At 48.0% G+C, this 21705-nt stretch overlaps 1 protein-coding gene across 2 annotated transcripts in view; it reads right to left on the bottom strand.

The window, feature by feature from the left end:
• Gtpbp1 (GTP-binding protein 1) overlaps nucleotides 1-21705 on the bottom strand; it is a 35159-nt gene that overhangs the window by 9146 nt on the left and 4308 nt on the right. For both annotated transcript variants that reach the window (XM_077670897.1, XM_077670898.1), the window contains exons 3-11: nucleotides 21587-21695; nucleotides 16185-16365; nucleotides 14084-14336; nucleotides 10840-10935; nucleotides 9823-10061; nucleotides 8871-9015; nucleotides 7342-7524; nucleotides 7070-7208; nucleotides 4848-5198 (exon numbers count right to left, since the gene is read on the bottom strand). In XM_077670897.1, the coding sequence (XP_077527023.1) occupies nucleotides 4848-5198; nucleotides 7070-7208; nucleotides 7342-7524; nucleotides 8871-9015; nucleotides 9823-10061; nucleotides 10840-10935; nucleotides 14084-14336; nucleotides 16185-16365; nucleotides 21587-21695 (1696 nt within the window). The remainder of the gene's footprint in view (nucleotides 1-4847; nucleotides 5199-7069; nucleotides 7209-7341; nucleotides 7525-8870; nucleotides 9016-9822; nucleotides 10062-10839; nucleotides 10936-14083; nucleotides 14337-16184; nucleotides 16366-21586; nucleotides 21696-21705) is intronic.

The following is a 21705-nucleotide window of genomic DNA, read 5'->3' on the forward strand; positions in this document are numbered from 1 at the left end:
CCAGGGTCGGCTCGGATTCGAGGATTTTGAAACACGCGCCAATTTCCAAGTGAAATTGAGGGAAGTGGCGTGCAGCTAGCGCCACCCAGAAAAGAAAGTATATTGTAGCCATTACTAGACGAGCCAGTAGCCACTTAGCGGTGCCATTATAGTGCCGCTTTTAAAAGAAAAGTTGTTTTAGCCGCGGAGTTGTCGTCGAACGTTCAAGCCGGGCGGGACTTCGGCGTGGGTGAAAAAAATGTCCATCGTTGGAGGACGCAACGGGAGAGGTTATTTGCGTGCGCCGCAACGAGGATGGCATTCTGAGGCTAGCAGCGATGATGACTCAGAATGAGAACTGCACCTTCATGTTCAATAAACGTGTTTTCTTTAAGTTTTTTTTTTTTTTCGTGGCTTCGGACTTTTGGGGGTCGGCTTAGAACCGGGGCTGGCCTAGATTCGAATAAATACGGTAGTTAAAAACGAAAGATGAGTCTTGTATGTAGACTAGAAATCGCATGTGCTTCATTTAACCCCCCCCCTCCCCCCCCCCCCCCTTCCCCCCCGCTGTGAACCTCCCAATTTTCAAAATCCCCAGGTTGGCAGGTATGCAGTGTCGGCGAACCCATCCAGAGAGCCAACCGTGCTTTAGAAGCTGTCATTTCTTTTGTTTCACCGGCATTTTTTCCCGCCATTGGCGTGCTTTTGAGACGATAAAAAAATGCAACCAGAAAGCAGAAGACAAGGGCTCGGGCAATCTAAACGAAGTGTTTCAGAAATACAGTGCATCAAAAATTGCTGTTTTATTCGTCAGATTGTGCAAACACAGTCAAACGCTGTGATAACGAAATATTGCGAGTACGAAATTCTCGCAGCAATGGAATATTTTCGGATCCCTGGCGAACGCCTGCAGAAGCCTATGTACAGTCTACGCCCGTTACGACGGACCCTCTGAATCCGGAAAAAAAAAACGTCTGCTGTAGCCGAAGTATGCAGTATCCGACGAGGAGGGGGGGGGTTATGAGCCCTAAAGTGGGTATTTGGTCGACATTGCATATGCATAGTACATACACTTTGGTCTTTCTAAATGCCTGCAACACCTCTGCACAGTGTTCACGCAAGGGCAAAGAATCGCGTAAACACCTAAACACCGTTTCCAAAGCTTAGCCCCGGCACTTGGAGAAGGCCTAGCGCATGCGGTCAAGAGTGTAAAGACGCATGATAAGCGGAGCAAATAAAGCAAAAATATAACAAGGCGCAATTATTAACAAGCTATAAAACATCAGTCGTGGCCATCGACACTAGCTAGGCTCTTTTAAATCCCCTCATGACGAGGCAGGTTTTCCCGAAACCGTTCGTCAAACAATTCGGATTGCTGCCTGACGTTCCCTCAAGGCAGCTTCCACATTTTTAGCGATTTTAGTCTGGTCATTGAAACAGCTGTAATGAAATAATCTGATGACGGTCAGCTGTAAAATCGAAAGTTAAGACCAGTTGGACTGCGCACGGTTACCGGCAGATTGCACACAATGGATGGGGAACAACCCCCCTACTTGGGCATTTCTTACCTTCTTCACCGGACGGAATGGGAACGACGCATGTGTGGCAATAATGAAAGCCGAACTTCATTGAACCCGAGTTTTTTATTACATAAAAAAACTGACGAGGGCAGACTCTTTTCCGAGTGCACCACTTTGAGTATTCGATAGCCCTGTTTTCAATCTCACCGTGGTCGCGTTTATCGGTAGCGGACTTGTTCTTGACGGTAGAGCGGACTGTCTGCTTAGACAGGCCTGTACTTTTGGCGATGTCGGCCTGTTTTTCCCCATGTTCAACAGCGTTAATTACGCTTAATTTATCCGACAGTGAAATCAACTACCCTGCCGCTCATGCCGCTAGTCGCACAAAAAAAAGCCACTGGCACTGGCTTGGCTTGGCTGCGCCAATGACCCGGCTGCCAGCAATGTTGCCACACATAACAGTTTTCTTGCAAAAATAAACAAATAAAAAGCACATCGAATGCCGGCATCGCAGAAGTCCACTATAAACTTTCAGTCGAAACAATTTTCGCCTAAAGTTTCGTCTGTTGTAGCCGATAGTCTGCTCTAGCTGGGTCCGTTGTGAGCAGAGCGGACTCCATTTAAAATGCACGGGGACCAGACAAACCAACAGAAATGGTCTGTTGTAACCGAAAGTCCGTTGTTGCCGGATCCGCTGTAACGAGCGTAGACTGTATTTCATATCTGACGGCAACGAAATGTTTTTGGACAGCCCAATCTTAATGCAAGCATTAACGAAATTTGCTGCAAGTCTGGTCGGCCTTTTAGTTACCCATTTGAGGCCTAACAGTGTCCAAGACGTGCTTAAATGCATTTTTTTTTTCGCACTCAAAGGGCATAAACTTCTGCAACAGCATGCTAGCATGGCCACCACCATATTTGTTTACATAAAAGACTGTACTACAGGTGGCCGTCCACGAAGGCAACCTCGCAGCGACAGCACCAGGGGGCGACATATGGTGAGGCATGTCTTCGCTTGGGTTTGGGCTACAGCTACTATAGCCGGCTACCGCTGAACAGCACGCGTGCGTTCGTTGTGTGAGCGGCAATCGGCACGTTGCTCTCAATCAAAAGCGCAAGATGGTGCTACCGTACTCAGCCACGGACCGTTGTCTGCCGACGCCTTGTTTTTGACCGACAGCTGTGTATATGACATCACAGGTTCTGCTGTGGGAAATGAGCTAGTGGGTCGCCGCATAGCAGTTCTCTTTTTCCTAATTATACAGCTTATTTGAGAGAAGTGTGCATTAAAAGTGGTGCGAGTATGATTCTAATGAGGCAATCTTCCGAATGAGCCAAACCTGTGTTTTGTCTGCATAACCCCTTTAAGGGGAGATGCGCGTCGAAAAATCGCGTTTTTCGCGGAATTTTTCACTTTTGAGATTTTACCTGTAAAATTATCTTTGTACATTCAGCTACAACTACGCAAAAGATCAAGGCAAAATTCGAACGAGAAGTTAGTAAAAAATCAATTTTATTCAGCCACGGTGGTTCGAGAAAGTGCTAGTTTCGTCGCAAATCAGCAACTTTCGATCGTCTGCATCTCGAGAATGCGGCGTCTCCCGCCATTGCTGTTTGCTTGGAGAGGTTGAGGAAGCCTTCCTCTAGCCCACAGCACCTCCGACAGTTTCGCATTTCGGCCCAAAATAATAAAAAAAGGCACGTTTTGGCGCCTGTTTCGAGCACTTCTACTGGACATTTAAATCACGTGGTGCTCTACCGAGGCCGCCATTGGCCTACACGGAGACGTTGCTGCGGCGAAGCACCGAAGCCTGCATCCGTCCTCGACTGTGTACGGCGACTCAATCGAAGTCTGTGTCCCTTTTTCTGCGTTTTTTTAGTTATCTCTTTATGAACGAACCGAAAAAGCGCGATTTCCGAGCGCGGAAGGCTTGGACGAAGACCCCGTACCGAGGACGGCGCCGCAAACCTCTACGGAAAGTGACAGCGGGAGGCAGCCGCCCGACGCCTCCGGTTAGCCCTAACCAGCACAACGGCCACTCGGACGAAATCGACGCCGCGCTGAACTTTGTGAGCGCTTCGGAGGTGAAGATTTGACTCTTCGAGAAAGATAGAGCAGCAAGCGATTGGAACTCTACGAGTGCTGTGATATGCGATGTCAGTGCGCTTACGGTGCTGATAAGCGGAGCTGCTTGCCCAGCGTGCCACACCTGTACCCTCGCGGTACGCGAACCGGTCGAAAAACGGAAGGGCCCCCCGGCGTTTCTTGAGTTGCATTGTGCGAATAGTGAGTGCCCTGAATCGGTACTTTCTTCTGTGCACACCTCGAGCCGTGTTGTGCCATGGTGACCTTGCGAACGGTGCTAGCGGAAGCCGGGAATATCGGAGTGGGAGCTCCCGCGACAGCTTCGCCGTGAACGTCAAGGCGGTGGTGGCTGCGCGAGCTATTGGCATCGGGCACGAACAGCTTTCACGTTTTTGTGCCTATCTTGGCTTGCCGACGCCGTTACATCATAAGAACTTTATTGCGATCGGCAAGAAAGTTCATACTGCGGCCATGAAAGCCGTGGGGGAAGAACCCAAACCGCTGAAGCTCGAGCCCATCGCCGAAACCAGGTGAAGAGAGCACGTCTCACGGACTCCATTCAGGAGGGTGCTGAGGGGCAAACATATGAACCAGGGGAGTTCTGAACAGCTGTGCTGTGTTTGAGACACATTGCTCTATTTTTGCAAGAAATTTCATGTGCTTTCATCATGTTTTTTAAAAATACAGATGTTTGAAACTTTCAAAAGCATTTTTCTCCATTTGTACTTTTCAGCATTTTTTACGTGTTGTGCAACACATTTCAGGTACTTCAAATGGTCAGATATGGATGAAATTTTGCACACAGCCTCTTCAAAGTGTGTAGAATGTCAATATCTATATGCATTTTCAATATCTCTTATACATTTTTTGCAAAAAATCAAAATGTTGACTCACAGCGCACAAAATATATACTTTTGGTGTTCCTGATTTTTTTTACAAATATAGGATTTATTTGAATACATTTTAAGTAGTTTTTGACATACTACTTTACCTAAGCAGCAAAACGAGCTATTGCAGGCTGCTCTAAACAAACATTTATTATGAAAAAAGATATGCACAAAAAACCCTATATTTTGCTCTTGAGGGCTGTCTCACACAAAAACTAATGAAGCTACATAAGAACTAAGCACATATTTGGAATCAGCATTAAAAACTCAATCTATGACCAAAGTTTCATAACTTTAGGTGTAATATTAAAGAAAAAGTGTTTTCGAGGAGCATCTCCCCTTAAAAGGGTGCAATAAATAATGATAGTCACGCACCAGATATCTGTTCGGCCAGCGGGGCGTCGCCATTGTTCTCGGAGGCGGCCACCACCGCTGCGGTGGTGGTGCCGTTGTTGCGCCCCTGCTGCTGCTGCTGCTGGGGTTTGCTGGACTGGGCCTTGGCCGCACCGTGGTAGTGCCCGCCGATGCCCGGCACGGGCGGGTACAGGCGCAGCACGTTGCCCACGGCCTTGGTGCGGCCCTCGCGGAACACGAGGCGCATGCCTGGCCGCAGGTACTCCGGGTTCTTGATGAAGCGGAAGCGCACCAGCGCCTTGTCGCCCGTGCGCAGGCAGTCCGTCGACATGCTCAGGATGGACGCCGTCTGACGGATGCTGCCACAGTGCACTGAGGAAGAGCAAGAGGACAACATCCTCCCTGACATCTCTCGTCTCACCCCTGCACCTGCCGGCTCAAATGAAATGTATTCAAGCCAATCCAGTCGGAACCACTGAAGACTGGATTGTGCCGTCAACTTAGTGCGTTTAAGTTGGTGCAAAACATACTTGATCGCTCCAACTTCAACCCTTGTGGCATTAATTGGGTCCCTGTCGTGCCCCGCTCACTGCATTCGCACATATTTTGGCAGCCCTCTATGACGATTCAACGGTGCACTCCGAGGGAAGTTAATCACACGTTCAGCCTCTGTCATCATCCGAGGGACCTCGGCCATCCTCATATCCTTTCTATCAACTACCGCCTTATCTTATCTCAACCCCACGCCTGCCTCTCTGTTCACCTCTCATTCGCCATTATATGGTGAACAAACAGTTGCGATCCACCTCAATGCAGCTACGATATGATTACTGAATGAGCTGATTATCCAATCCCTTATATATAACGCTATCGCCTTTTTTTTAAAGTGCAGCACTTTAGGAGTTCGCCTTGTCGTCGTGGCTCACTTGCTGGACCCAAGTAGAGCCACATGGCATTCTGTCGTCGCAGCGTCCCACAGAGGCTTAAAAAGCCAAGTGGTTTGTATAGTCACAAGCATTCGAAACTCGTGAACTGCTGGTGCTTGTCATACATCTCCCCGTTGTTTAGCACAAAGAAAACTGTAGGTACATTTGAGGCAAAATATGTGTAATTAACCTTGGCAGCGCCCGCATTCATTTAGTTAGGCACGTTCATTGGGTTGGTTCTTAGAACAGTAAGCGAAAAAAGTGGCAGAGCAACGCCGGCACGTGCGGGAGGCAAAGCAAGGAGAAAAAGAACAGAACTCCCGCTGGCGCAGTTTCAGGCAGGGGGATTTGGCGGGAAATTTGAATTGCATTGGGTGGTAGCAGTGAGCAGATAACAGCTCTACAGCCCAGTATGGCGAATCACTGCTCTGCACTTCCGGCGGCTTTCACATTGACTAGAATGGCTTAAATTTCTTTCCTCCTCTTTTCCTGTGCAACTCTTCTCTTAACTACTTGCGTATCTTTTCCTCATTCCCCTTCCTGTAGAGTAGCGTGTCGGCATACGCATGTTGGCAAACCTCTCTGCATTTCCTCCTCCTCTCTTTCTCTGGACATCTCACAAAATTTGCGGTTGGAATCAAGGGCATGACAGAAGCCCGTCTGGTTGGGAAAAGACGTGACGATAATTTAAAACTGACTCCGACCATGAAAGTTTACAAAATTTGGAGTGAAAGAGAAATGCACTCTTGCTCCTTTCGTGAGGCTTCCTTTGACATTTGTGGCTTGTCCAAACCTTCGCCCCCGCCACCATCATCTGTCAGGCAGGAACGTCTTGGAGACCCGTCCGCCACTTCTCCTCAAGCTTATGACCTGACACTGCTACCTAGCTCCCCTGCCTAACCTACTCTGTTCACCTCCCACTCTTACTAGCCTCGTCAATCTAATTCTACTGAAACTTTCATAACTCAGCTCTACACAGGAAGAATAGTGCTAATTTTCTTCCCTACAAGTTCGTATCCTGATCCAGGTGGTCCCAATTAAGGCTAGGAGTCGGGGGTGTACAGGAATGAAGCGTTTTAAAACTCAAGCATTTTAAAGCTCTGTTTTGAGGGAGTAAACGAAACTTCCTTACCCCATGGAGTAAAAAAACTCCGAAGAGAAGGAGGATCAGAACTTCTAGGAAGTCTATATTTGCTACCACCCAATACAGACACCCCACTATAAGTGCAAACATAAGAAGTGGCTAGGCTACCTCCTCCCTCCAACCTCTTCCGCATCAAGTTGCACCACCGCGCGCAAACAAAAAGGGGTGCCCACCCATTGCCTGGTAGCGGGGGCTGATGGTGGTCGGGTGGTGCAGCACCAGGATTTCGCCCTCAAACTCCCAGCACGACTTGGGCTCCAGCTTGGCCGACACCAGCACCATGCCCTTGCGGATGTCCGAACGCTTCACTTGCTGCGGGCGAGAGGAGAACGTCCCCGAGGCAAGTTTGACCAATCAGCGTTCAGTGATGGAACAGCACGCCGCACTCCTCCTGCCCCACAAGCAGATTCCTAAACGATGCGAAGCATGCGGGCTGTAAAGTTACCTTTTTGAGGGCAAACGAGGCTGTCTGGCCACTGTGCACCTCCTTGACGGGCATGCGCTTCCGGTGGATGGACTTGACCGCCACGGGCTGGAAGTGACCCAGCGGATCCGGACCGAGCAGCAGCACCTCATTCAGCCGGATCACGCCCTTGAGGGTCGTGCCTGACACCACCGTGCCCACACCCTGCATGGAGAGTTCATTTGCACCCTTTTTACACCCTCTGATACACTTGTAGCAACGGCACCCATTTAGCATCGCATTTACACACTCTTGCAAGCAACAAATTACAGCACCACAGCACGTTGACTAGATAGCTGTACCCTGCAGAAATGGCGCTCCAAATGCACTGAAATGCTGCGATGTTTCCTATTCACAACCTGGAACTCTACCTCATGTGAGCGCAATCCCAAACTTCCACCTCTCCGATCCCTGCTTCCCATCCTTGAACTGTGGGAGAACCTGGTGACCAATGGCCATTTGGACTTCCAGCAGCTCCTAGCATTCAGAGCGAGGGCTTTATGGATTCCCGGGCTAAGGAACCCCTCCCACTTCAGAAAGCTCAAATAAACGTCTCTCCCTCTTTCTCTCCTAACCCCCTCCCCCCAATAGCGATCAGAAATTTAAAGGATTGTTACCACAGTGAGACAGTTTGGTTTCCTAGATGATGTCATTGGTTCAATGCCAACGGCATTTGCAATTATTCCTAACGCGACAGCCGGCAAGTGACGGCAAAACCTAGTCAACTGAATGCCATCACTGTGTGCAAATGGTTGCGTCGGTAAAACATGCCTGCACGCAAAAACGATAAGAAGGATACGCGTTTTTAATCATTACAACAATGGCAACAATGCTGAGCTGAATGGCAGGTCAGACCTGCTATGCTACACGGCTTTTTGCTACACTGCCACTAACGGCCACAGCAAGATGCTATTTCACAGGCCAAAATGGCTGGAAGACACATCCTTGTTCATTCCACTCACTCCACAACCTCCTTTGAAGTCGTTCTCGCAACATGCAGTATTGACCAGTGCCAACCTATAAAAAAAAAAAAAATGGCTCCACTCCATGCTGTGAAGGTGGTTGGAAAGCAAAGCTGTAAACGACGCCCACAACAATTCGGCCAGTCGTTACCTGGGATTCCCGGGGGGCGGCGTCCCGAATGCAGCAGCGTCGGCAGAAAGAAAATGGAAAGGAGCGCCTCGCGAAGGGTGAGGAGGAGGGCAGCACGCGTGACTACTGCGTCATCTCTCTCACTGCCTCCCCTCACTCTCGTTTCATGTGTTGCCTCCAGACAGCGCCCTCCCCCTCCTCCAGACGCTGAATCCAAACCGCCGTCGGTCTCCCCGTCTCCACATGTGGGCGTAGCTTGGTCGCTAAGCCGAGGGGCTCTCGCTCCGCTTCTCTTCGGGCCCAAGTTCAATCCCTGGCGGTGCCAGTAGCTTTGCTTGGTTGGGAGTTTCTTGTGGCGTATGCCACGACGAAACCGTTGGCTGGTAGAGGTAGAAAGCTTTGCTTCAAAAAGTACTCACGGGTACGGAATAGGTGTCGTCCACTTGGAATTCGGCAGGATCGGAGTCCAAGTTGGGCATCCGTGTCGAAAGCAGGTTCAGGAACATCTTGAGCAGCAGCAGGTTCTCACCGGTGACGTTCGACACCTGGAATATGGGGCACAACCTGTCCCGGAAACAGCAGAGGAAGTTTAGTCACGTTAGCCAACCACCACATGCTGTTTTTTCCGAGACAACTCGTAGCTTCCTCACAACTGATAGGGAAGCAAACAAAAATTGCTGCATTTGCAACACGACAAATTATGCAAATGAGGACCCTGGAATGATGGGACAACACTTCTGGGATTCAGTGCATTTTCTTCGAAATATGCACACCACTCAACTGATCTAAAACATTTTGTCTTATACTTCGTGTACGCTTTTTTTTTTCTTTAACCAAGTGCTCATTTTAACTACTCAATAGTGGCACGTCCGTGGTATGAGTTGCTGTAAGAAGCATGAGAGTGGCGCAGAATCCCACCCATCATTCATGAATGTCTGAGCTGCTCAGTAACAGCACCTTTCAAAAAGTTACCATCGCCACCAACACCACCAACTGGTCACTGCCTCCACTGCAGGCTACAAGAGCTCTCCCAATGACCTTAGAACGGTCCTAAACGATGTTGGCCAAACCATTCTTAGGCCTCGAAGGTTGTCATCTAATCCATCCATTTGGTTCTCTGTTGATTATGTTCGACTTTGTGCTTGTCAGGTACACAACATTTCTGCAAAAACAGCGAAAAACTCTAACGATTGCGGTGACACACACGAGGGCCTAGGGACTTAGTTCTCTAAATAGAATGGGTTTATCCCTAGATCTACAGACGTTTCTCTCTAGATATAATGTTTTTGCAATGTTTTTTGCCCCAGTTTCCCCCAGCTCTCCCAGCCGTTTTTGAAGAAGTTTTGCCCAGCTCCCCCGCCACACACACACCTCTCGGAGACGAAGTTGGTGGCGCAGACGACGACGTCGTCGGCCGAGTGCACCACGACGGGGATCTTGCGGCAGCCGGGCGACTTGAGGATGCGCACCAGCAGGCGCATGGTGTCCTGCAGCACGTTGGCCGGGCACATGTCCATCTTGGTCACCACCACAAACACCGGCACGCTCAGGGCCAGCGCCAGCCCCAGGTGCTCCTTCGTCATGCCCACCACCCCTGCGTTGGCCCCCACCTGCAATAACGGGGGAGTGGGGAGATCGTCGGGTCAGAGGCCACTGGTACACCCGATGGGGAATCAGTCACTTTTACAATGCTAAAAAGAACCCCAAAAGTGCTGAAACTTGGGCTGTTCAGTACGTGTTCAAAGGGATGAGAACGGCGCAACAAATGGGACAGAATAAAAGAAAGAGAAACACTTGAGCCGTTTTTCAACGAACATTGTGCAAATCTTTGTCTCGTTCTTGTGTCCCATCCGTCGCACTATTTTCATCCCTTTGACTATGAAGAAGAAATCTGTAGGCAACAACGGTGCCTGCCCTAAGGGTTTATCCTTTGGACTAGAGACTTTTATCCCTAGAAAATTTTTTTCTGTGCTCTCGTAAACACTTCAATATTTTGTCGCAACACTTTCGCTTTTGCACAGCCACTATGTATGCTTTGTACTAATATGAATACATGAGTACTTCAAAACAAATGAGTGGAGCTTATTAAACAAAAAGCACACAGCCTTACATCATGAGTTCACATCAACTGGCTCAATTTTTTTATTCCACCGCTTATTCCACCTTGGCACAGCTGCATTCCCCTTCATTTGTTTTTGCACAGCTGAAATACCATATTTTTTCCCTTGCAAACAGAAAAAAGGGGGGCTTCTGCATAAGTTTGATACTTGCTTTTAACATCCCAGCCTGAAATCCGTCCCTCTTATTTTTCGAGTCAACTTTCGCCCTAGATCACTTCACCATGTTTTCAAAATGGACACAGGACACGAAGTACACATCTTAGCTTACCATGAGCATGGTGAAGTCGGGAGCATGGCCAGTCATCCCAAAAATGGTGGTCTTCAGATAGCGCTCGTGACCTGCCAGGTCGATGAAGGTGATCACCTGTGTCGACACGGAGGCAACGTCAAGCCCAAGTCGCAGTCCTTGTGTGCATCGAGAACAACAGGCAATGCCACAGCCTTGGCCGATAGACCAGGATAACCGACAGTATGCCCCAAACTTTGATGTGGGTAAAAGTGGTGTACATCGATGTACACCAACACTCATCTTTAGCAGGCTCCTTAGTCTATATGATGAAAGAGAACGAACTCCCCCACTATGACTGACAAGTACTACTAGAGATAAGTCCCAATAAGAGACTAGCTTTTTGTTTACGAGCAAGACGTTGGGGCAAATGAGAAAAATGCCCATTCTGCGGGAAAGAGACTAGTCAGTTTGAAAGCACCTAACAAAAAAAAATAATAATTAAAGCAGTTCCACTTAATGTGAAAGCAGTCAAGTGTGAACCAGTGATTTGCCAAATGGGCTGTGGCACTCTCTTGCCAATTTTCAGTATCAGCCTGGTATTGATACTGAGAGTAGTCAAGAGAGGGTGACACAGTCAATGGAAAACCCAATAAAGAGACACTGGATTCAGTTTTAATTAATTTGGGGTAATTAATGCATTCATTCATTATTTTTTCCTTATTTTACATTCATCATCATCAGCTGACTCAGGTCCACTACAGCACGAAGGCCTCTCCCACTAACCTCCAACCGCTCCGGTCCTACACTGAAGTCCATTTTTTGCCACTTAACTACCTCATTTCATCCCTCCATCGAGCTATTGGCCTTCTCCTTCTTCTAGACCCATCTCTCAAATCCACTCTGTTACTACCCTGGTAATGCACTGATTGTCATTTCGCCTAACTACAAGGGCAGCCCAAGTAAATTTCTTTTCCGTTATTTGAACTATGATATCCTCAACTCGAGTTTGTCCCGATTGTGTACTTATTTGCGGCCCATCAACGTCAGCCTCTGTGGCAATGGCGCAGTGCAAAAATCACCCCCAAGACCCTTTGCATATGAGGAACGTGTGCCTCTGTGGTGCAATGGGATGGACATTGGCTTTGTAACACGAGGGACCCCAGCTCAATCCCGACCAGCAGGGGAAGCAGCAATCTTTCCGAAGCCTCTGCTTGGATGCGTGGCGCCACGTGACTGCACTGGCTAGATATTGTGACACCAGACGATCACGACGACTCCTAATTAAAAAAAAAAAAAATCCCTGCTAGCATTAGTATTGCAATGTGCAGTTACTACATGATATGACATCCACTGCAGCAAAGCAGACCCCCCACGATGAATGGCATTGTCCTTCCTTTTTCTGCCTTTAGCAACCAAATTCGTCATGCGGCCCCTGCTGCGCACATACTCCTGTATTGCCTCTTGACATGAAGGTGGTAGTGTAAAAGCCATGCATCATTCTCCCTAGGTCCCCTGGAGGTTTCGCCCATCTGGTATGGCGTGGAACTGGGCTGAGCTGTCCGCAAAACCAAACGCCGTACCCGCAGTCACCACGAACGTTACGTCAACACAGTTTCTGTGGCAGCGCCTTATGTTCAGACATCTTGGTGGCCTAAAAAGTTCACAGGCGATGGTGCCCAGTGTGGGATGCTAAGTTGAGGGTGCTGGGTAACTAACGCTGGTTTAAAGAGCCAGATGTAGAGTTGGCATACAGAGGGTGCTGTACAAGGAAACACATCCACCAATTGCTTCGCTCGTTCAGCACTCACTCCTGAGTGCTACAGAGTGCTGAGGCAGCACTCACTCATGGATTTTCTCAATGGCAGCATAAGCCTCTGTGTGAATGGTGCAAACTGCGTCTCAGGAGGCGCACGCACATCATTGTCGAATCGATGATCGCACGCGCTGATACGGCGTCATCTCACGGTGCGTCGCCACCGCTCAGCATGTGTCAATCCCTCCCCCTCACACTTTTGCTTTGCGTCACCGCCAAGGAGCATCTCATACAGGCTCAACATACTGCCCTCGCCCTCACACTTTTGCCATATTTTTCTTCGCCGCTTTCTTTCTGTCTTCCTTTGCTCGGTTACGACAGCGATGTCAAACCACAGTAGCAGCCGCAAAAGTGCTGCACACTAAACAATATGGCTCACAATTACGATACTCCCTCATGTGAAATTTGAGCGGAACAGGAACTGCAGAGTCTTCTCGGCGGCAGCACTCAGCCTCTGCTTGACCAGCACTTCCTTTGTCTCAGGGAAGGATCGCATCATCAGTGAACACACGCCAGCATGCGCTACTCGGGTGTTGTCCCATAGCGCGTCACCGCGGCAAAGTATACATCGCATGACCTTGGAATACCGCCCTCCCCTTCACACCTTTGCTATACTTTCTTTCCTCGACAGCTTTCCTGCCTGCTCAGAGTAATTTTCGTTCTCTTGGTTAAAATGATGCCAACGGCAACGAACAACGCGACACCACAGGAGCGGGCGCTTAAAGGAGCACTGACACCAATTTTCGGCGTTAATATTATTGCCTTGCATTGTAATATTACCTTGCATTGTAATAAAATATGGCTTTCACGTTTTCATGTATGTACCCACCCCTTATGTAATACCCCTTCAATGGGGTCTTTAAGGTAATAAAATGAAATGAAATGAAATGAAATTGCACAGTTCGCTTCCTTCACTCAACAGAATACCCTGGCTGAAATATGAGCGGCCTGCGACGCGAAGAACATAGTTCAATTGGATCGCATTTATCTCGCCGACGGAGCAGCGCGCGGAGCGGCACTCAGCAAATGGACATCAGCGTGACATCACTCCAGGAGAGGAAAAGGAAGTGACGCGACAGCGCTCGCCAAAAACTCGTGATGTCACTTCACGCGCTGCCCCACGAGAGGCGAGCGGGCGCAACACTCTCTCAAGCGGGCGCCGGTGACGTCCGCACAAAGCGGTGAGGTCAAACCGGGAGGCTGTCATATGCGCCGTTCGGGATGAAACCGCGGGAATTTGAAACAAACTATTTTCAGGCCGTTCAATGTAATTAACTATCGCGCGGTGAAGTATTTCAAGTGCTGTTTCAGGTTCGCCAGACCATTAAGCATCGATAAAAGCAACAAAAGTGTAACATAAAATTTTCGTGTCAGTGCTCCTTTAAGAGCTGCAATCTAAAAGTGGAGTAAAAAGGGTGCTGACAGGCACCCCAACTCCCTACACCGGTCGTAGGGAGTAAAAACACTCGCCTTGGAGGATTGCTCGCAGATCCGGGTCCAGTCGAGCTGTCCCCCGTGCGGGTCCGGCTGGTTGACCACGTTGCCCCGCGAGTCGAAGCCCAGAATGTCGTTGCCCACGGACGAGGTGCGGCCCGACTCGGCTTCGTGCTTGTGCCGGAATAGCCGCTGCCGAGCCAAGCCGCGGCCATTGTCCAGCTCCCCGTGGGTGAGCACACCCAGCAGGGTGCTCTTGCCGGCGTCCACGTTGCCCACCACAGCCACCCTGCGCAACAGTATTACACAACCAGGGAAGGTTAATTATAGCTGGGTAACCTTACTACCTTGATTACAGTGAAGACAGCTGTGGAAAAAAGAAGACGAAAAAAGTAAACTGTGACAGTCTCATTCGACGCACCGTTTCTATTGTTTTGCTGAACCAATCCTAAGAGTAAGCAGTACAGCAAACGCATGATTAAATTGATGCCAAATAGTTATATGCCTCTGCCCCCTACACCAAAGTTTTGGGAAAGGGGATGGGGGGAATTTTCTTTTTAAGTGCATTTTCAGGTAACTATTGGTTCGCCATTGGAAAATAAGAGTCCATAAGTCCATATGCGAGATTCTACCCAGTTTAATGCTAGGAAATCGCACAAAGTGGAATTTATTGACACTCCAGCAACACTTATCTGGGCAGCAAAGAGTCAACTCGTGTGAGCAAAAATAGCCATAAAAGTTGCTTTTCGCTAGCTGGCTAAGCTGTTGCCACCACAAAAAACCTGAACTTTGACCCTGCTGGATATACAGAATGTGTTAACAATGCAGATGCTTAAAAAACTAAATTTAGCTGAATACTTGCATTTATTAACAATATAAAAGCAGGTAGAAGATGCATTAGGTATCCACTGCCTCCTTTCTGCCTGTTTTCAACGCTAACGTCTGAAGTTAAAATACATAGTATCCATACTGTCTATAGCCTCAGTCAAACTGGACATGTGGTTTCACTTTCCACCGTGTTTTTCTTTTTCTTTTTTTTTTTCATTTTGCTACAGGTGCTGATTTTTATCATTTTGTTTTACCTAATAAGCGCTTTTACGCAAAATCACCTGCATGCGAAAAAGGAAAAAGTATTCTACACTAAGGATAGTTGAAACTTGGGCTGGTTGGTACCTAACTTCAAAGCATGTCAGATGGGATGGGAGAAAGAGTAGATAAAACACTTGTTATTGTTTTTGTCAACTAAAACGCAACTTGTGTACTTGGTTCTGTCTACTGCTTTGTCCAAAGCGCAAGAGATTTTGTTTATGGCCACAACCACGAGGCAGATGAGAAAAATGCCCATTCTGAACGAAAAATACTAGAGTTTGAAAACACTCGAGCCTTGCAAAAAATTCTCCCTGCGTTAGTTGTGTCATGTACAGTTGCTGGATGATGCTCGCAACGATTCATCACAGGGCATCACCCTTCCTTTTTTTTTTTATTTTGTAGCCAAATTCCATATTCGTCTTAACGGAGTCATGTCTGATGCACTGTCGTCTTCCTTCGGAGTACAACACTAAGCCAGTTTTTAAACAAAAAAATTGCGCCCACCTCCCCGCGAGGGGAACCCTGTGTAGATGCGATGCATCGTGGTGTTCACTTGGTGTTTCCGTTGGATTGATTCTGAAATCGCGTGAAACGTGTCGGGAACGCGTATGATTATTATGTTTTATGATTATTATTATGGCCAATCTTGGTCAATCTCTCTAAGTGGTATGCTTGGGGCTTCGCTGTCGCAACGACCTTTACTCCATCATTGTTGCTGTAAGTGGGAGCTTCTTTTCTTTTATTGCAAGTGTTAATCATTGCCCCATCATGCGTTGTATCAGTAGCTTCTTGACGTAGTTTGAATGAGTCAAGGATGTAAGGCGCGTTAGTAGCATTTGATTCTGTCTCGGTTTTGTGGCGTAGTGGGAAGAGCACCATGTACCTCGCGTTCCGCCCACAGGGTCGTGGGATCGAAACCGGGCGCCACTAACTATTATTTTTTTTTATAGTGTAGGGGGAGGGGTGTGGACAACGCCGTATGGAGGGACAAGGCGAGTGAATGAGATGCAGTCGCATCTAAAAGGGGGCTGGACAGCGTGCAACCCACCTGACTTCGACAAAGTCATTCTCTTTGGCCCGACGACGGACCAGGTACTCCGCCATGAGTCCGTCGCCCGTTTTGCGCTCTCGCAGCTGGACACAGTCGCACTCCAGCGTTGCCGCCATGCTTTGTAACGTGGCCACCGAGGCGGCCATCTCTTCCGCCGACAGCCCGGCATCACCTTGCCCTGGGAGACCAAGTGGAAGAAAAAGAGATTGATTGATTGATTGACTGATTGTACCCATCAATGTGGCTGAGTGGCCAAGGCGTTGCGCTGCTGAGCACGAGGATGCGGGTTCGATTCATGGCCTTGGTGGCCAATTTTCTGATGGGGGCAAAAAGCAAAAACGCCTGTGTGTACGTGATTTCGGCACACGTTAAAAATCCCCAGGTGGCCAAAATAATTTGGAGCCCTCCACTACGGCGCGCCTTGTCGCCTGCATTGCGTCAACACGGTCAACCACCACAATCAATCAATCAATCAATCAATCAATCAATCAATGATTGATTGATTGATTGACTGTGAGGTTTAATGTGCTGACACTACACAGGCAACGAGGTGCATCATAGTGGATGGCTCCGGATTAATTTTGACCACCTGGGGATCTTTAACGTGTGCCAAGGAAAAGAGATTCCTTCATGTCCTTACAAACGAAGATGACTTTAGTAACATCGAGCTCGTCAGTAACAACATGTACAAGAAACGTTTGATCATTTGAAATCCGTTTGTTTGAATTCAAAGATGCTTTACAACGGCTTGGTGGTTCATACTCATGTTTGGGGGGGGGGGAGGTTAACATGTTTGGGGGGGGGGGGGGGGGGGGGGGTTAACCTGCAGAAACACTCGGAAAGTCTAAAAACGATCCGGCAATAAATAAATAAATAGGCTAGCTTTTTCTACAAGTCTCATACATTGTGAAGATACCAAGGTGCCTCCCTGCCATTGCGGGCACAAAACATTGCTTGGAACCACTTTTAATTGAATATTACTGCCACAGTTTCGAGTTGCCCGCCAACAGCAGAGCAGCCCCACTGTGTGCTTGGATGGAGGCGTGTAACATTAAAACTCCCAGCTGGTCACTCAAAGTGGTGTTCCCTTGCAGCTACATTATAGTTGCGAATGAAGCAGACAAGCCGGTGTAAGGCAGATATAACAACACAAAGTTAACATTTTGGTGGGGCTTAAAGGGGCCACGCAGACAAAATGCAAATTTGTTCTATTCGAAAGATTTCATGTTTTATAGTGCCCCCAGTGCTTGTCTAGCAGCAAACGATGCTTTATTCACTGACAAATTAATCAATGTAAGTTAAAATTTTGATTCTCCCACCAAATTGTGTGTTTTCGCGACGTTTGCAATGACGTCGCACAAACCGCCGTGCAGCCGATTGCGAAGCCTTATTCACCGTTAGTCAAACTAGATGGCACCACCATACCGCGGTGGGCCGTTTTCTGCCTTTACTTTGTTTATGACTGTATTTGTCCCTGGCTTGTTTTTGTTAAGCGCTGGACACATGTATGACTGGTACACGCGATTCGCATGCGACTGATCCGTTACGATTGATCGTTCGGACCTGTTTTGGCGTCGATCGCTGGTCGAAGGAGGCTCACGACGTGCGTCTGGCAAGCCAGATGCAGTCATGCCATCGTTGCAATCGTCGTGAGGCCACAGCCAATGAAAGCCCGCTGAGCCCCAACCCCCCGCAACCGGCGTGCGTTGCTCTGGTCGGCTCGGGTGTTGGAAACTTTAGGCTTAGCATCCTGGCAGATATTTGATCCCGCTATCTGTGTAACTGCGAATGACAATCCGTAACACAACTTTTCACCACACTATCATCCCTTTTCTCGCATAAGCTACTTTTTTTAGCGATCAGATTGATTCAGAAGAGCAGCAACAAGCGCGGTTGCTACCGTGGTCTGCGCCGATTCGAGCCGCTGAGTGAGCCGAGCTGGCAGGCGCGACCGACGTGTGCGCGGACTGTTTCCGAAGGCAGAAAACGCTTCGCGATTGCCTGCTTTATCAATTTCTTGCGAACAAACGCGGAATCTACAAATTCAGCTCAGCGATCGTCGCAGTTGAACATCTGCGTAGCCTGTTTCGATGCTTCCGCGCAGATATTGCCATCTCTCGACCGGTCGGCGCACCGCGCGCCGCGGCGGCCGGTCAGCGTAGGCTTGCATCACGGCAGACATCTGATCGCCGCTTTTAAAATAAGCCCTGATAACAATCCCTAGCACAATTTTTCACCACACTAACACCTACTTTCTCGCATGTGGAACTTCATTTTAACGATCAGATTGATTCAGAAGAGCAGCGACAAGCAGTTGCTACCGTGGTCTGCGCCGGTTCGAGCCGCTGAGTGTCCGAGCTCGCAGGCGCGGCCGGCGTGTGCGCGAACTGTTTCCGAAGGCAGGAAACGCTTCACGATTGCCTGCTTTATCCATTTTTTTGCGATTGAACGCGCGGAATCTACAAATTCAGCTCAGCGATAGTCGTAGTTGACCATGGAGCAAAAACGGTGGGCGGAGCGACGCTGACGACGCATCGCATGCGCGCATCGGGTCATGTGTCTCAAATTCACGCGTACGACTAGTCGTGGTGACAGTCGTAACGATCAGTCGCATGCGAATCGCGTGTACCAATCGTACATGTGTCCAGCACTTAAAGGTAGAAAATAATCGTTTACTGAAACATGGTGCTTGCTCGACAAATTTGGTCACATAAGACACCGTCGCCTAATCCAATCGGTCAGTGTCGTCTGAGACAACCCCAAAGCGCCGCAGTGCTGTGCAGCTAAAACAAGCATAGTGTACGCAGTACCAATGGCAGTACGCATCGGTATTTCTACGTGTACTTTCGTAACTTCCACTGTTTACCCCACCATTCTTACTGCTATAAAAAGTATGCCCTAAATGTAAGCGTAAATAGTTCGTTCATCAAGCTTACAAGCGTAGCCCAATTTGCGTTTGTTTTTGCCAGCCTCATCCAATCGCAGGGCTGAGCCATAAGGCATCATAGGTTCTGTTGTGGGAAATGAGCTAGTGGGTCGCATGGCCATTCTTTTTTTTTTCCTAATTACCTAGCTTATTTGAGCGAAGTTTGCGTTAAAAGTGGTGTCAGTATGATTCCAATGAGGCAATCTTTCAAATGAACCAAACTTGTGTTTTGTCGGCATGGCCCCTTTAAAGCACCGCTGCACCTGTACACTTGCCCCAGCCACACTTTTGGGCAGATTCAAACCAATCTGGGTCTAAGCAGGCTACAGATGGTCATGAAAATTGGCCCCTTTTGAAGCAACTGATAAGGCTGGCACCTTGCTTTGAAAGAAAAAAAAGCTAATGACAAAATAGGCTGCAGAGCCCCCCGCGCCTGCTCCTGACACTCAGCAGCTGACATCGGGACTGACATGAACGGTGCTGTAATTTTTAACAGCAGAGCTGTTCTAAAGCTGGCCCTGGCAACAGTCTATGCTGGTATTGGGCTGCACTATCCCTGAGACAGGTTTCTCTGCTCCTATAAAAATGGCTCCCAGTTTAGAAAGAATTCATGAAGAAGTGAAAAAAGGGGGTCCTAGGGCCTTCATATTCGAATACGAGAGAGCTTATATTGCACTGGAAAGATGTCTTTCCAGCAATGCATCTGTGTTTAGAGGTAAAGCCAACGTTAAGGGGACCGGAGTAAGCTTGGTCTTCGCAAGGGGGCTCTTCCACACTGTGTGTTGCGCAGTGAAATATAGCCACACCTACAAAGGGAGCATGGTTACAAAAAATGGCTCCAACTCTTGCGTTATCGCAAGTACCCCAAAACAAAGTAAATGACAATTATGCGCTAAACGGCCTTAACTCCTGTGTTATCGCAAGTATCCCAAAACAAAGTAAATGGCAATTATTCGCAAATACGAGTCTACCATTACGCCGAGTTTCATTTACTCGTCGTAATTAGTTAGTTCACAATGAAGTCATAAACGTTTCAGAATTACATTCTGCTGTCAATACATGTCATCCACCCAGAGAGCAAGGTTACACAAAACGGCTGTAACTGTTTTTTGCCGGAACTATCAGGAAACAAATTATATCACAATTAGCCGCTAAGACTACGGAGTGAGTATGGTGACAGAAAACATCTCCAACTCTTGTGTGATCGAAAGCACCTGAAACAAATTACAACATGACAATCAGATCTAAGACAACTCTACGATTGTGCAGAGTTTCATTTACTTGTCATAATTAGTTAATTCACAGTGAAGTCATAATCATAAACGTTTCAGAATTACATTCTGCTGTCAATACATGTCATCCACCCAGAGAGCATGGTTACACAAAATGGCCGTTATTTTACTGGAACTATCCGGAAACAAATTATATCACAATTAGCCGCTAAGGTGCCTCTGCCATTATGCATTACAGCTTTGCTGGTCCTCCTCCTTCACAGGGTGGAAGTACGCTAAAATTTTTCGTCAGCGGCAAAAAACCAAAAAACACAAATTTATGCCAGCACTCCCTTACCGATAAAGGCCTGGTTACTCACTGTCCTTAAAGTTGAATTACCCATTTGCGGTTCGTTTACTCTGGTTTTACATTATTTTTACTCTCACCATCATCATCATCATCTTGGGCCTGAGCAAAGTGAGTAAAACTAGAAGCAGGAATAAAAAAAAACACCCCTCCAACACCTCACGATACTGCCGCAGTGGGCAAAGTTTGCTGTGAGATGTTACGGAACGAAAGAGCAAGTTTGGGCGTGTTAGTAGCCCATCTTTAAATTCATAGTGCCAGCATTAGACAAAGGATGAAACAAAAAGGATGCAACACAAACGTTAGCTTCCAACAACGTTAATATCGGAGCACGTACAAATACACACAGCGTTTGACCTGACAAAAAATAAAACACAGTAAAAAACAACAGCCCTGTTGTCCCGCACGAAAGCATTCACTACCACAGGAACATCAGCTCCTTATCAAGAAGCGTGATTGAGGGGGTACTCAAGTGGGCAGCTCACAGTTTACATATATGTCCTGCCTCAACAATTTCCCGCACGAGCCTATCACTGTCCACACCAAGAATCATGCAATCTTGAAACTTTGGCACGCAGCACCCTGTGCTACGATGCAAAGGCTCGGGCGGGAAATTATTAAGGCGGAAAAGATGAGCAAACTTTTATCTTTACTATATTTTATTTCTCGTCACCTCAAATGATGCGTATATTTGTACATGCTTTGAAAGAAACGTTGTTGGAAGTTAGCGCACATGTTGCACTCTCTCTCTCGCTCTTGTCCCTCGCTTGACATTAGTGATACAAATACCAAGACATTACAGAACTGCTCAGTAAACTCACCCCTTCAGTAGTAACTGGAAAACAGCGCTAGACACGCCACCGCTTACATGGTGCAAAATAAACGGCACTCTCACCTCCAGCCCCGATCTCGTAGATGACCTCTCCGTGACCTTTTCGTAACCGTTGCGACAGCTGTCTCTGCAGAGCATCGTACTGCTCCTCCGATGGGCTGACCAGCACAGTCTGAAGAAGG

Source organism: Haemaphysalis longicornis, unplaced genomic scaffold (assembly GCF_048455015.1).
Source record: "Haemaphysalis longicornis isolate Haplotype H1 unplaced genomic scaffold, Haemaphysalis longicornis Haplotype H1 scaffold_5, whole genome shotgun sequence".
Taxonomy (NCBI): Eukaryota; Metazoa; Arthropoda; class Arachnida; order Ixodida; family Ixodidae; genus Haemaphysalis; species Haemaphysalis longicornis.